Source organism: Vipera berus (assembly GCF_964194415.1).
Source record: "Vipera berus genome assembly, chromosome: 1".
NCBI classification, from domain to species: Eukaryota; Metazoa; Chordata; class Lepidosauria; order Squamata; family Viperidae; genus Vipera; species Vipera berus.
The window spans coordinates 340,101,671-340,118,127 of record NC_138202.1 but is presented as its reverse complement, the minus strand read 5'-3'; the positions used below and the strand labels follow the sequence as shown (position 1 = coordinate 340,118,127).

At 42.6% G+C, this 16,457-nt stretch overlaps 1 protein-coding gene across 1 annotated transcript in view; it reads right to left on the bottom strand.

Moving 5' to 3' along the window:
- The window catches only part of TSPOAP1 (TSPO associated protein 1), a gene marked incomplete at both ends in the record, with an annotated part of 99,886 nt that overhangs the window by 69,851 nt on the left and 13,578 nt on the right, over positions 1–16,457 (bottom strand). Inside the window, 5 exons of the mRNA XM_081346746.1 lie at positions 602–685; positions 3,654–3,746; positions 9,245–9,517; positions 12,324–12,500; positions 13,480–13,608. Of these exons, the coding sequence (XP_081202872.1) occupies positions 602–685; positions 3,654–3,746; positions 9,245–9,517; positions 12,324–12,500; positions 13,480–13,608 (756 nt within the window). The remainder of the gene's footprint in view (positions 1–601; positions 686–3,653; positions 3,747–9,244; positions 9,518–12,323; positions 12,501–13,479; positions 13,609–16,457) is intronic.

The following is a 16,457-nucleotide window of genomic DNA, read 5'->3' as shown; positions in this document are numbered from 1 at the left end:
AAGCACGGATTTTCTCCCCGCTATGACAGATGAGTTCAGAGAGGATTCTTTAGAAAAGTGCAACCTGGTAAACTGTAAATATGCAGTTCTAAGTCAAAGAAAGTGCAGTTTCAGAATAGTATTTGTGCATACCATGTATAAAAATATGATAACATGGTTTTAAAAAAGGCATTTTGCAAAGAAAAAAAATGGAAAAGATTGTTGAAATTATCAATAGCTGTCCTTCCTATCAGAAATACTTCACGCTGCTACCTAGCAAAGGCTGTTGGAAAGAAGAAGGGTGCCGTTTGAGAATGCACATTTACCATCTTGAGTTTTTAGATTTCCCCTCCATACCCAGCAGACACTGTACTTAATGTGTAACTTTGGGGGGGGGCGGAATTGTTAGCCTTTGTATCAGCTATTGCCGCTCTTTGTAATCCCTTGTTCTTGCTGTATTACTGCATCGGTGATTTGCTATTATTAGCTAGTTATTGCTATTGAACTTTCCTTTCCTGGGGAGTTTGTAGCATCCCTCTTCTGTCTGTTGAGTCTAGGAGTCTGCAGGGAAGCAAGCAGCACAGTGCCAACAATGGGTGTGTGTGTGTGTGGACTCACTTACAAGCTCTGCACATCTCTTGTGCTTCTTTTTTACTTCGTGCTCCAGATGTTCACATTGCTTCCTCTTCTTTGTGAGCTCAGACTCCTATCAGAAGAGGAAAGGAGACAATCAAACTGAAAAGCAAATGACCAAACAACCCTTCCCTCTTTCAAAGGGGACAGCCTAAATTTCAGGGATGCTGAAGCCTCAACTGGCCTAGATTTAGCAGCTGGACACTCTCGGTCTTCTTTTCCAGAGAACTATGTCGTAAAAGTATACAAGTAGTCCTTGACTTATGACCACAAATAAGCCCAAAACTTCTGCTGCTAGGAGAGGGATGGGGGTTAAGTGAATTTTGTCCCACTTTGCGACTGCAATGTCACGTGGTCGCACAGAGAGACAGACACTTGAGCTGGGTAGTACTTCTTTATTGGGTCAGGAATGAAGCTGGAGCAAAGGGGTTACCTGGAGTCTCTTTATACCTGCCCAGGTGAATCGCGACCAATAGATTCAAACCTGGGCTTCCTGCCAGTGCAGGTGGCCAGTGGATTTAAACCCTGGCTTCCCGCCAGAGCTGACCATGCCCTGGGGCTGTCAACGACTTGCTCTATTCAGGCTTTCCCGCCAAAAGCGGTTATAGCCTGGAGCTGTCCAGCCCCCTGCTGTGCTGACATTCCGTGTATGCTTTGAGAGCATACACTACAGCGACCTTTCCTGCCACATGTGTTAAGTGAATCACTGCAGTTGTTAAGTTACTAACACGGTTGTTAAGTGAATCTGGCTTCCCCATTGACTTTGCTTGTCAAAAAAAAAGTTGCAAAAGGCAATCACATGACCCTGGGACACTGCAACCGTCATAAATGTGAGTCAGTTGCCAAGCATCTGAATTTTGACCACGGGGATTCTACGATAGTCGTAAGTGTGAAAAACAGTCATAAATTGCTTTTTTCAATACCGTTTTTTCCAATACCGTTTTCAATACCATTATAACTACCTGTATTTTGCCACTAGACCAGGGGTCTGCAACCTTGACAACTTTAAGACTTGTGGACATAGCTGGCTGAGGAATTCTGGGAGCTGAAGTCCACAAGTCTTAAAGTTGTCAAGGTTGCAGACCCTTGCACTAGACCAAGGGTAGGCAACCTCGGCTCTTTTATGACTCATGGACTTCAACTCCCAGAATTCCTGAGTCAGCATAGCTCAGCTTGGAAATCTCTCCTTTTCCCCTCAGCATAGCTGGCTCAGGAATTCTGGGAGTTGAAGTCCATGAGTCATAAAAGAGCTGAGGCTGCCTACCTCTGGCCTAGACAGATGCATGAGGGGTGTTTTCAATGGCATCTACAGGATCTCACTCCTTTCGGGCATGTGGGCAGCCTCATAATGCATGGAGAAAAGGGGCACGGCTTGCATGACCACACAGTGATGTCATTCCGAGCCCTTCATCTCCCTCACAGATTCCATCAGTTGCTCACTGATCTATGATCTTGAAAGTTTTAACGAGTGTTTACAAGCTACTTTGATTATGCAAAACCTGTCCCTTCCCATTGGTGGAAAGGAATGCATAGAAGCTGGAAGCTCCAGTGATGAGATTTCTGAGGCTCCCAGTTGGATTGGGGTTTTTTTTTTAAGCTATCAATTACTTGTAAACTACAGGCAGTCCTCAACTTACAACAGTTCATTTAGTGACCATTTGAAGTTACAACGGCACTGAAAAAAATGACTTCTGACTGTTTTTCACACTTACGACCGTTGCAGTATCCCTGTGATCAGAATTCGGATGCCTGGCAACTGGTTCGTATTTATGACGGTTGCAGTGTCCCGGGGTCACATGATCACTTTTTTCGACCTTCTGACAAGCAAAGTCAATGGGGATGCCAGATTCACTTAACAACTGTGTCAAGGAAGGTTGTAAAATGGAGCAAACCTCACTTAAAAACTCTCTCGCTTGGCAACAGAAATTTTGGGCTCAACTGTGGTCATAAGTCAAGGAATACCTGTACTTCAGAGCAGATTGCACAGATCTTTGAAATGTTTGGTAAAACAAAGACCATAACACCGGAACAGCATTATTAGAAAGTGCCACCCTTCGATCTTTCAAGGAGACCATTGAAGAAAAGAAGATCCTTGAAGAAGCATCTCTCCAAGATGGTTCTCGGCCTCACTGGCAACACAGAGCATGGACTTTTTTCTTAGTGGCATCCTTTCTCCTGGGATCCTCTTCCACAAGAGAACTTTGCTGTTTTAAATTTTAGTAAACGGTGTGCGTAATTCACTTAACAACTAGAGCAAGAAAGGTCGCAAAATGGGGCAAAACTCACTTAACAACTGTCTTGCTTAGCCACAGAAATTTGGGGCTCAATTGTAGTTGTAGGTTGAGGTAGAGGTAGTCCTCGACCTACGACCACAATTGAGCCCAAAATTTTTCTGCTAAGTGAGATAAGTGGATTTTGCCCCATTTTAGGACCTTCCTTGGCACCTTTGTTGAGTGAATCACTGCAATTGTTAAATTATAACACGGTTGTTAAGTGAATTTGGCTTCCCCATTGACTTTGCTTGTCACAAGATCGCAAAAGATAATCACGTGACCCTGGGACACTGCAACTGTCATAAATATGAGTCAGTTGCCAAGCACCTGAATTTTGATCACATGACCGTGGGGATGTTGCAATGGTCATACGTATGAAAAATGGTCATAAGTCACTTTTTTCAGTGACGTAACTTCAAATGGTCACTAAATGAACTGTTGTAAGTCGAGGACTGCCTGTATTTCCTTCCTGATCCAGAATTGTGTTCTAAGTCGAGGACTATCTGTAGTTACTTTTGAGAATAATGTTTCCACAAGGTAAAGATCAAGACTCCCCTGACATGTGAACAGATGATAAAGTAATTTTTGCCATTGTCTTTTGGAAATGTTATTCAGTGCCCCAGTCTAGTCAATAGTTCTAGGATTTCCTGTTAGTGCCCTATCCAAGGACTAACTAGGGCGCCCTGCTTAGCCTTTTTAAGATTTGCTAAGCTGTACTAGATGTTGTCATATGCTGTGATAAAGATTATTTTTTAAAAAAAACCTCACCAAATGCTTCACTTGCTCTTTGACCGCAGGGGCAGAAAACAAAGTTTCTTCTTTATCTTGCACTCTTGCAGAAGGAAACACTCCTGTCTCTGACTGCAAAACAGACAAATTTTAGGCAAAATTAAAAAAAAACAAATGATCCTGTTTATTTTGTCATCCTTTACTGATAGGAGTTAGCAAATTGACTAAATTTATTTATTTATGAAATTTCTACTCTGCCCATCTCACCTAAGTGACTCTGGATGGTTTACAACCCTGGGCAGTTTACAACACCCAGTCTTAAGGCCAACCTTCTCTGCTGCAAATCTCTTTGCTCCGTGAACTGCTCTGGGTGTAGAACGTCACCTCTGAGGTTAGGCAGGAATGTGAACTTCTATATGGCTGGATTTAAACCAGGCTAAAATAAGGTTTGCTGGCTTTGTTATTCAGCACACCATGAGAACCAGGCTGTTTATCTGTGCAAATTATGCGGACCAGACTATCACATTAAACCATCATATGATTGTGTTTAGGCATGGCACCCAGAACACAGCACTGCTGTCAGGCTAAAACCAAGAATCACAAAGTAGTGATTCTTCCCAGCTGAGTTCTTTATTGTTTTCACATCTATAGACAAAAATCTTGCCAGACTGTGGACGCTACTATCTGCATCTACAATATACTCTGTAAACTACCAAGGAAATGCTGTCTTCACCCTTTTTCTCTCACATGTAACATTCAGACTGAGATCTCTTACTTCGTTGGAATGTATCCCATCCCTCCTGGGTGTCCACCTTCCATGCTGGGATGAGTGAATTCAGCTTGTAAATGGCATCTAATAAAGAACCCCTTATATTTTTACACACAAGAGAGAGCTAGTAATCAGTAAATCCAGGTTCAAATTTCATGTCTGTTAAGTGTGAAGAATCAGGACCACATGTTAGGTTCCAGTTAAGCTGATTTATTATTCATGTCTATATACAAGAATCTAGTCAACTGTCAGTACTAATTGGGTGCTAGATAAGAGCTAACGGAATTCAAAAGGGATTGAACTTAGACCGCTTGTGGGAACCTAATGTCTCTAGGCTGATTCCTCTCTTAACTCCACACCCAGGCAATGCCACGCCTTCTCCTTATATGAAAAATAAATGTATATTAAAAATTGTATAAAAAATAAATATATTATCATTCCAGTCCTTTGATATCATAGAGCATCATTCTAATTATTTATTTTATTTATTTAAGAAAATTTATATGGTTGCCCACTCACTCTCAGTGATTCTGGGTGGTTTATAAAAATAAAAACCCAATATACAACAATAACTCTCCACCCCCACCACCCCTGGCAATAACAATCAATCAGATAAGTCATTTTATGGACTCCATCCCACTTGGAGGTCTGCAGGTCCATTGGCAAAAAAAGGTCTTTGAGGCCTTGTGAAAGAGTGTCAAAGTGGAAGGCAATCTACTCTCCATGGGGATAATGTTCCAAAGGAAGAAAACCATCATGGAAAGGCCATTCTTCTGGGTCCTGCCAGATGTATTTCCTTAGGACAGGGGACCTGCAACATTTCCTGCCTCTATGCTCTGGTGAATCAGTTAGATGTGACTGGGAAAAGATGGTCCTTCAAATAACCTGATCTCGAGGCTATGCATCTATTTCTTATTTGTTTGTTTGTTTGTATATTTATTTATCATATTTCTAAATTGCCCATCTCTTTCAAAGCAGCATTCTGGGCAGATATATAGAAACTGGGCGACCTAGAGTTCTACTCCCACCTTAGGCGCAAAGACAGCTGGGTGTCCTTGGGCCAGTCACTTTCTCTCAGCCTTAAAAAGGAAGCAATGGCAAGCTGCTTTTGAAAAACTGCAGGGACTTGTCCCTCAGTCTCCAAGAAGAGGACACAATGGAATGGAAGTGTGTACACATCCACACCCACTCATAATTTATTTTTCAGAATTGGGAGGTATATATAATTCCAATTCTGAAAAATCAAAAATTGATAAAAATATGAATTGACAATCTAAGCTCCCTCTCTCTATATTATTATTTTTTATTAAAACCAGATAAAAGCTAAAGTACTACTATAGGCGTCTCAAGGGCTTGACTTCAAACAACACTCAAGCCACTAATGTCAGAAAACTCTGATAGTAACCCAGAATATCACTTCTCAGCTTCAGTCTGTGAATCATGAGTTATGAGCAAGAAGATTCAGAGATTTTTAAGACTCTCTTTCCTATCCTAGCATCTTTTAAGGAGTGGGATTCATGTCCTATCATCCCCAAACAGGAAAATCAAAGCTAGTGCTAACTGGGGATTATAGGAGATGTAGTCTAACATAGTTGGCTGTTCTAAGTATACATTAATGTTAGTGACTGTAATTGTTACTAATCTGGCAGCACCTGAAGAATAATGGGAGGAAAATTTGTCCAATATTATATGTTTTCTGTACATTAAAATCCTACTCTGTCATCTAGGAAACTGTGTCATCCTGAGTTGAAACAGTTAAGGTTTCCTGGAACTGAAATATTTTGAGTCGCTCTGCGAGTTGGATGGGCTCTAAATTTGATGATGAGCAAATGATAGAAGCTCCTGAATAGATGGAAGGCTTATGTTCTGATCAGGAGGTGGTTCTTTCCACTGTAACACTGAATGAGCAAATGGAAACTGCCTTGTGTGAAACAAGATATGGGCCAGTATTTCTACTTTGGATTGAAATGGTTCTTCAAAATCCACCTTTCACTGTCCATAAATGCAGGATGGTTTCAGCTGGAGGTTTCAGGAACTGCCCTGGGAAAAGTAATCTGCCTACAAGGTGAAATAGATTGGCCATTTCTCTGTTCTAGAAAAAAAATACTAAAAAGAAAATCAGGCTCTGTTAGGGAACTGATAGAGAAAGAAGCCAAAGCCCTTACTAACAAGCTTCTCAGATGTAGAGTTTTATTCTACCATCTTTACACTATTTGGAGATAATGTTCCTGAAATATACTCTCTCCAACCTCCAGCGTCCTAGGATGATTTGCACTTTTAAAGAACAAGAATTGTATACATATTCAAGAATACTTAGTAATGCACTCAATAGGGCACTAAAATCTACCCCTCTTGGCAAAATTTTATGGTACTCTGATATGGAGCCTCTCTCCTCAAAGCAGACAACACAACATTAGGTTTCTCACCAATGCAACGTCAGGAAAGCTGGTTCAACCTCCCGATCCTCTTTTCAGTCAAACTTGCCTCCACCTAGACCCTTTGCCACCCCAAAGGCGACACGGCCTGTACAAAAGCAAGCGCTTTTCAGCCGGGCCGCTGCTCCTTCCGCTTCAGTACCAGGGACAGCTCCGAGCTGGCACAGTTCCAGCCCGGTGGATTGTCCGGTGGGCTGAACCACTTTGCCGTCCGGAAGAGGGAGAAATATCAGCAGCTAGATACGGGGCAGGGAAAAGTTCCAAGCTGCGGCCCGAGGAAGGACCCCTTGAGTGGATAGTGGGAACTCCCAGACTTGACCACCCAAACTTCCAGGATCTGAACTAGGATCCGGAAGAGGTGCAAGCACGGTGCAGTTCCAAATCTCCCCCGTTCTCCATACAGTCAACATTTTCAAGGAAGGTTCAAGTGTGATAAAAGTATGTTTGTATTTTTATTTTATTTTTTTTTTGCGTGTAAGAAAGAGAGAATAGGAAGAATGATGGGAACAGTGACTTGCCATGATATACCTAAGTATTTGTAGCTGGGATGAGATTAAGTCGGGAATTCCTGATCTGTGCAGCTGTCAATCAGAGTATTATACCTATTGGCACTATAATTTAATGGGTCAATAGGGCAGGGGAAAGAGGCAACAATATGGTCTAGTGATGAGACAAATGCAGCAGCACATGAGAGACAGGCTCAATTCTCTGAGCCTGTTATTGGAATCAAAAAGCTTATCTCCCAACAATCCTGGCCACATGCTAAAATAAAAAATCCGAGTTCAGCTCAACTTTGGTGACAGATTCACATCTGTGTAGTTCCCCTGGCGACAGTGCATGATTTGCCACACTTCTTCTGGGACATTTTCTCCACTTCCTGGTACACCCCACAGCCTTAGCCTTGGATCTTGCAAGCACTACCAGGTCTGATCTAGATATAAATCTCATTTGTCATCTTGTGCCACTTCCCTTTCCTTGAAGTTCTTCAGTCCCAAATGATGTTGGGGGTTGCACTGTATGCTTTCCATAGAAATTCAAGCACTCTTTGTAGTGCTATAAAGTCTATTAAAAACACGGGTCAGAATCAGAAGAAATGCTCTGCAGTTTTTGTTCATTTCAGTCTTTTGAGTCCATTTCCCTTTGTTCTCTGCCTACCCCACCTTATCTGAACAGCGTGCTTATGTAGACATGAAGTAGCACCATTTGCTCAGGAAGCCTGCAAAAGATGTATTAGTAAACAAATGCTGTCTAATACACCCAGGAAAAGCTCAGCTGTCTTCTTGTCCAAATAGCCCAGCTCCACCCAGGCCTGAAGCTGCACTGCTGGCTTCTCTTCCTCCTCCTTCAGCAGCATTCTAAGAACCTGTTTTTAAGCTGTTCCATCTGGACAAAGAATAGAGGAACAAGAGAGATGTGGGGCTATTCACAGCAGCATCTGCTGGGGCTGGGGGGCAGGAAGGGGAGATCAGGATCAGCAATGATGGATGGGGCATGCATGTGGTATTGACACATGTACAAAAGAAATGAGGCTTGTGTTGCAACACTCCAACCGCCCTCTTAATGCTGGTGGCTCTTCAGCCCTGTTAGCAACTGCAAAGAACCTTTGGCTCTCCAAAAGGTTATCTGTCTGGAGGACATTCCGTCATGTTATCTGATCTCTTTTCATTCCAAGTAGGCATGATAATGATAGTTGTTCATTTTAAGAACTTGTACTTGTGCTTGATCTCTCCCCTCTCCCTTTGTTGGTCTGTGTTCACTCAGCATATTTAACCTCATCAGATAAAAGCCTAGCAGCTACATCTGTACAACAAACTAAATTTAAAGCTATTACTGAGTATTTTTTTTAACAGTCCAAAGCATTGTGTGAACCCAGCTCACTAGATTTGCTAATGAGGCATTGTGAACACCCAGAAAAATGGGATAATTCTGTAGCTGGTTAAGCCTGTGGATATAGAATGTATATGTGATTTTTTAGGATCTTCTCACTAATATATGTAAACCACACTGGAGATCTTTTTAGCTAAACAGTGGGATAAAATGTTTTAAATAAATGAACAAATAAATATAATGTTTATGGTGATGCTTTTAAGCCTCACTTGATTCTTTTTCTTTGCTTTCAATCTGGATGAATCAAGCAGCAGATAAAAAAACAGGAAATGCAGAGCATTACATAAGGGAATGACATGTTTAATTGTCATTTAAAAGAGCTGCAGTTCTTTTCTCAAATATGCCCCACTTCCAGAAGTGTCTTCACTATCTCACAATTGCAGTGGAGCAATGGAATAATAAAACAGAAAACCTTGTATCTCATGTTAGATAGCAAAGATGGACTCAGGAATCTGGTATACTAAGAATGGTGGATTTTGTTCTAGATTGTGCAGCATGTTGATAATTCGAAGGTAGACAAGATGCATCAAGTAATTTACCTGGCTAGTCTCCTCCACTGCTATGCACAGCTCCTCCCATGGCTGTGATACCTTTGTAGGAGAAAAACCATTTGAACAGGAAGTTCTGGCTGATGTGGTAAGCCCCAAGTTCATTGCAAAGGCTAAAGAAATGTCTCCTGATCCTTGACCACCGGGCTCCAGGGCTGCCTTAAAATTCTTCACAGCAATCTGTCTCTGTAACCGCAGCACTTCCTTCTGAGATTCTTGGAGTAAATGCTGGAAATCTAGAAGAGGCAGGCATGGAGGACCTTCCTAGAAAAACAGAAATTATCACTTACCAGATTAAATAAATCCTGTGGCTTATTAACCAGAGAAAAGTGCTTATATTTGCATATGAGAAATATATTACACAGCAAATGGCTATCTACTGTTTGTTTCCTCTTAGATAGTAAATGTCTATGCCAGGGGTAGGCAGCCGTGGCTCTTTTATAGCTTATAGCCAACTCCCTGCTGGCTCAGGAATTCTGGGAGTTGAAGTCCACAAGTCATAAAAGAGCCAAGGTTGCCTACCCCTGGCATTGTGTCTTCAAGCAACATCTTGGAAGAGCAATTCATCTTCCTTCCACATAGAAGATAGAATCCCTCTTCTCAGATAACACTTTGTTGGCTGCACTTGAACAAAAGCTTTTAAAAAGAAAAAACCTATGTTGATAAACCTCTGTTATCAACCAAAAATGCTTTTTAATAACAAAACTAATCCAGATTTCACCAAGCTGTTGCTTTCCAGAATTGTGAGACTTTTGACTCCCTTTAAACTGTGCTGGCTGGAGATTATGAGAGGTGAAGCCCAATAACTCTGAAGGGCAGCAATGTGAAATCTACTGATTAATACAGCACCCATAATAAAATTAAGAGTGAAAAAGACATATTTCAGATTTCAGGCACATTTCATAACATTCTAGTAGTCTGAAAAGAAAAATTAGCAGACATGAAAACCTGCAGCATACAGTTAGACTGTCTCATTCAAACCAACCAGTGAGCCGGGCCTCACTCTGTCTCTTTGATCTTCCTACCTCTTAGGTCCCTTCATTCCCACCTTCACTTTCAAACATCTCTCCTTGGCAACTTTAAGACAGGTGGACTTCTAGAATTCCCCTGGCCAGCCTGTTGAAGTCCACCTGTCTTAAAGTTGCCAAGATTGAGAAAGACTGGTCCAGATCATGAAGTCCTACTTCTTTTAACTCTTGATAAGATTTCTCCCACCGTTTACATTTTAACAGCATCTTCTTTCAGTCATTCTTACAAACCTTGTTTCCAAATCTTTTGTTTGGCTTATGAACACTTATTCATAATTATCTATTCTGGCACTTAATTGTCCCTCCTACTTAGCTCCCCCTCTACAACTGCACTGCCTATTGGTAGTGAATGTTTTTCTTTATCCCAAAATTCTGAGTAGGTTTTTCCCAAACTAAAAGTTCACTTTCCTCAGGGAATGATGTAGCAGTATTCTGTATCTGGAAAAAAAATCTCCCTTAAAAGTTGGAATATTAAATCATGCCAGACAAATCTTATTGCATTCTTTGACCAGGTGTCAAAATTAGTGGACCAGAGGAATGCTGTGGATAAAATTTACTTGGACTTCAGTAAGGCATTTGATAAAGTAGATCACAAACTACTACTTGATAAGATAGAAAAATGTGGATTAGACAGCATCACCATCAGATGGATTCATAACTGGCTGACCGGCCGTACTCAGCGTGTGGTCCTCAATGGAACTGCATCTACATGGAGGGAAGTGTGTAGTGGGGTGCCCCAGGGCTCTGTTCTGGGCCCAGTGCTCTTCAACATCTTCATCAACGATTTGGATGAGGGGATAGATGAGGAACTCATCAGATTTGCAGACGACACCAAGCTGGCAGGAATAGCCAACACTCCAGAAGATAGGCTTAAGATACAGGAGGATCTGGACAGACTTGAACATTGGGCACTATCTAACAAAATGAAATTCAATGGTGAAAAAAGTAAGGTTCTACATTTAGGCAAGAAAAAACAAATGCACAGGTATAGTAGGAGGTACCTAGCTCAATAGTAGTAACTGTGAGAGGGATCTTGGAGTCCTAGTGGACAATCACTTAAATATGAGCCATCAGTGTGCTGCAGCTGCCAAAAAAGCCAACATAGTGTTAGGCTGCATTAACAGAGGGATAGAATCAAGATCATGTGAAGTGTTAATACCACTTTATAGCCGCTTGCTAAGACCACACTTGGAATGCTGCATCCAGTTTTGGTCACCATGATGTAAAAAAGATGTTGAGACTCTGGAAAGAGTACAGAGAAGAGCAACAAAGATGATTAGAGGTCTGGAGGCTAAAACATATAAGGAACGGCTGCTGGAAGAGTATGTCTAGTTTAATAAAGAGAAAAACTAGGGTGACATGATAGCAGTGTTCCAATATCTCAGGGGCTGCCACAAAGAACAGGGAGTCAAGCTATTCTCCAAAGCACCTGAAGGCAGGACAAGAAGCAATGGATGGAAACTAACCAAAGAGAGACGCAACCTAGAACTAAGCAGAAATTTCCTGACAGTTAGAACAATTAATCAGTGGAACAACCTGCCTCCAGAGGTGGTGAATGCTCCAACAGTGGAAGTTTTTAAGAGACTGGACAACCATTTGTCTGAAATGGTATAGGGTTTCCTGCCTGAGCAGGGGGTTGAAGACCTGCAAGGTCCCTTCCAACTTTTATTATTATTATTATTATTATTATTATTATTATTATTATTATTATTATTATTATTATTATTATATTATTATTATTATTATTATTATTTCTTTGATATCAGAGATACTCAGCCAGTGCCCTGACTGAAGATGGCTTTCTGGTCACAGTAACAAAAACCATGGGGCTTTTCTGAGCATGATGATAAAGAGACAAGAAAAGCTCCATTTGCTACTTTTCTGTACTGACACACTTGGAAGTGTAAGAACAGAGACAGAAAAATGTGATGATCCTGGTCCACATGGGCCTGGATCCAAATCCTAGTGCTCACTCACAATGGATGGAGGTTTACCACATCTGGACAACATCAGCCTGAGTGTATTCAGTGGTAAACATTCACCTTTCCACCCATGATTTTAGCTTGAAGTTCTTGACATTCCCTCTGCAGAGCATTGATCTGTTTGTCTTTCATCAGGAGTGCATTGGCTTGTTCTTGGAGATCTGTAGCCCGTTGGCGTGCCAGTGCTCTTTTGCACAATCCTGCACAGGAGCTCTTCACATTTATTGGTGTATTCACCTATAACAAGAAAAGAGTGACAGTTGTCTAACAGGCCAATATGGGGACAAATAAATAAATGACTAAGAAGCTATTTCTAACGTAAGGGCACACAAAGTAAGGCCCACTAGATGTCAATGGACTGCAGTTCCCATTATGCCTTGCTATTGATCATGCTGACTAAGGTTGATGGGAGTTGCAGTTTATTTCTTCTCTGAGGTTTCTAGTTGGGATTTTCCTAACCACCTTTGGCCACACTAGGGATTAAACTGGAATTTTCTTGCAAAGCAGGATTCCTGCATATTCTTCCATACAAAAATTCTTCCATACATTTGGGGAGTGACCATTAATAAACTACAAAGAATATGGGGGTATATGCATGTGAAAGGTGAAAGAGGGTGAAAGACTGAGAACTCTAAATCAATTATCATGGTTGAACAAGAGATCAGAATTCCAGTCTCTGTAACAGGCTTACTGTAGGGCAGACATGTCAAACACAAGGCCCGTGGGCCAGATCCGGCCCGCGAAGTGGTTTCATGTGGCCCCCGAAGCCATCCTGGAAACAGTGAGGGAACGGTCCCCGCTGCCTTGGCCCTGGCCCAGAGACCCTCCTCCTGCCAGAGACCCTCAGATCTGTCCCACTCCTGCACAGGCCCCCATAGGCACCCTTGATGCCAATGATGTAGAGCTGGCCATGCCCACCCAGTAGGCCATACACTAGCCACACCCACCCAGTAGGCCACGCCCACCCTGGCCATACTCACCCGGCCACCCAAAGGCAACCACAATGCTGATGTGGCCCTCAATGAAATTGAGTTTGACACCCCTGCTGTAGGGCTTCATAATTCTGATAGTCAAGAAAAAGTATTCAAAGGAGGAAGGGGAAAAAAACTTTACTTTTTAATATCAAAAAGATTGTAGTAAACTCTGACTTTTTATCACCTTTGTAAAGTGGGCCGCTTGACTGGGCTTGTCTGCCACCCAGGGTTGGGTCACTTACCACTCTGAGGTTGGCCTCTTGCAGCTTCCTGGCTCTCTCCTCCAGACGTTTTGCAATGACTGCCAGCTCTGCATTCTTCCTTTTCAAATGCCTCACCTTCTCCTGAGTCTCCGGGAAGCAGGTCTTACGCTGGGAAACAGAAAACAAGAGAGAAAGATCTAAACTGCCCTTTTTGATCCAGTTTTAGTTTTGGAGGGGGATCCATTTTGGGGAAATACATTCATTCAGCTAGGAGGGCAGTATAGCCACCATTTTCTCCCCCAGGTATGGTATGGTCCACCGATGATTGCTTAAGTTATAACATGAGTCATACATAACCTGAGATGAACGCAATCTAATTGGGGGGGGGGGAAACAGCTTGGATGTTGCATTTTGAATTAAAATTTAAAATCTCCCAGCTGTTTATTAAGCTTAAAGCAACCTCGGGTAGGCAACCTCGGCTCTTTTATGACTCATGGACTTCAACTCCCAGAATTCCTGAACCAGCATTCTGGGAGTTGAAGTCCGTGAGTCATAAAAGAGCCGAGGTTGCCTACCCCTGGCTTAAAGCAACTTCAAAAATTCCACTCCAGATTTTTTAGTTATTAAATTTCTACACTGCCCATCCCACGTAGGTGACTTTGCACCATATACAACATAATAAACCAGTATTAACACTTGAATAAAAGCACAGATTAAAAACAGAATTAAGAACAAAGTTAAAACCTACGAGGTAAAAGTGAAATTCAAAGTTAAAAATTCAGAAGGCTAAAAGGTTGACAAGGCAGGAGGAGGAGTCTCAAGCCATCCCCAGAGTTGCATCATACTCTTAGATCCCGTGCTAATTTGCAGAGCCAGGTCTTTATACACTTCCAGAAAGCCAGAAAGGTGGGGGCTTGTCTCACCTCTGAGGGTAAGGTGTTCCAAAGTGAGGGAACACCTTCACAGAAGGCCCTCCTGCTAGATCCTGCCAGTGGAAATTCCTTGACTGATGGGATATGCAACACATCCTTCCTGCTCGACCAGGTGGGATGAGTCAATGTAATTGGGACGAGGCAGTTCCTAAGGCATCTTGAGATTGCAGTCAGTTGATCAAGGAGCTGTACAGGTGCTCAGTCTGGACTATGGTCACCACAAGAACAGATTGGCTGTTCCTATGCTTCTTGTCCTTCCCATCCAAGCAGAAGCCTTACTAGCTGGCTTCTGCTTAAACTGGTCTACCCTTTTCTTTTAGGGATTCTTCCTTCCTCAATAGTCCCTGTACCCTGCCTTTGTTTTCTCAGATATTTATATACATACATTTCTTCACCCCTGCCTCTACCATTTTCTCACATTATCTCCTTTGACATTCATACAGACCCTTCCCTTTCCCCCCCCCCTTTTCTGATAACTTGTGAGGCTATAAATCTGGGTAGGGATTGAGAAAACAAGGTAGCATGCTTCACCCAGCCTGAGCAGAAACTGAAAGGGTTAACACTGGGAGATACACAGATGTAAAGGTTGAATGGAGCATGAGCTTCTAGAGTGGAGGATGGTTCGGTGACTTAATAGGTCATTTTGGAACAACTGCAAGATTATTAAAAATAAACAAACCAACAGCTGATCAGCAGAGAACACTACTAACAGCCTAGTTTGAAAGGGGTAGCAACTAAGCACTGGAGGGAAAAGAGACATGTCAGGCATTTCAACCAATCAGAGCTGGAACTGTTACTAGACCTGAACAAAGCAATGTAGACCATCTACTCTGAAGGGCTTAAGGCAGGGCTTTTCAACCTTTTCACCCATTGTACCACTTTTAGAATATGGCAACATTCAAGTACCACCAGTCGCCTAGCAAGGTGTCAAAAACTTGATGACCAAAAAAAAAAAGGAAAAAAATGATGAAGTACAGGTAGTCCTCGACTTACAACAGTTTGCTTAGTGACTGTTTGAAGTTACAATGGCACTGAAAAAACTGCCCCCCAAGCCACAGCCGAGCAAGACACCTGCCTTCCCGGCGGTGCTCTTCCTCCTGTCTGAGATTTTCCTTGTTGTGAGCATTTCTGTTGAGGATTGGCAGCGGGGGTGGGGGGGGAGTTTGGTTTTTATTCCCCCCCCCATCTGCTGAGTGGTTGCAGAAGGTTTTCATCACTTCACATGACCCTGGGACACTGTGCCCATCATAACTATGAATCAGTTGCCAAGCACCTGAATGTAAATCACAAGACCCTGGAGATGCTGCAACTTTCCAGCTGTTCGGCACTTCTTCTGGGCTCAGCAGAAGCACCAGGATCAGCACTGATCCTGGCGCTTCTGCTGAGCCCTGACAGCCCTGCAGCTCCAGCCATCTCTCGGCTCAGGCTTGTGTGGTGCTGCCACCAGTTCAGCTCATTCCCCTCCCCTGCTACCACTTCTTTAGGATGGTCACATACCACCTGCCAGGTGCCAATGTACCACAGGTAGTACCCATACCACTGGTTGAAAAGCCCTGGCTTAAGGCATCTCAGCCCAAAAACCAGCAGTTTTGAATTGCAACTGGGATGCACTTGCAATAGACTGAGAGTTGGATGGAGGATGATATTATGTATTCCTGCATTCACAAAGCAGTGAGTGGTCCATAGCGGTATGCAAAGGGTTACAAAAAATCCTGGAAAACTAGCAAGCACAAAACTGCAAAAGAGCTTTCTGTGAGCAGAACTTCTTTCAGTATCTGAGATCTTGGAGAAACTTTTCAAGTCAAGGCTGACAGCAGCAGCCTTGTCCATTGTGATGTCCTCCAGATATGTGGGGTTGCAACTGCCATCTTTCCCAGTTGCAGTATAGACATCTGGAGGGGCACCAATTTTGCACTTGGTAGAGCAGGCATGTAGATGTAAGGCCCCAAGGCCTCATCTGCTCACCTTAAGAGCAGTTCCCAGAACCCTTCCAAAAATACTGCTTAATTTATTGTATTTAATTAATGGTAGAGCATCTTTGATTCGTTGGCCTCATGCATTTCTTCATCCTGGCCTCATCTACAT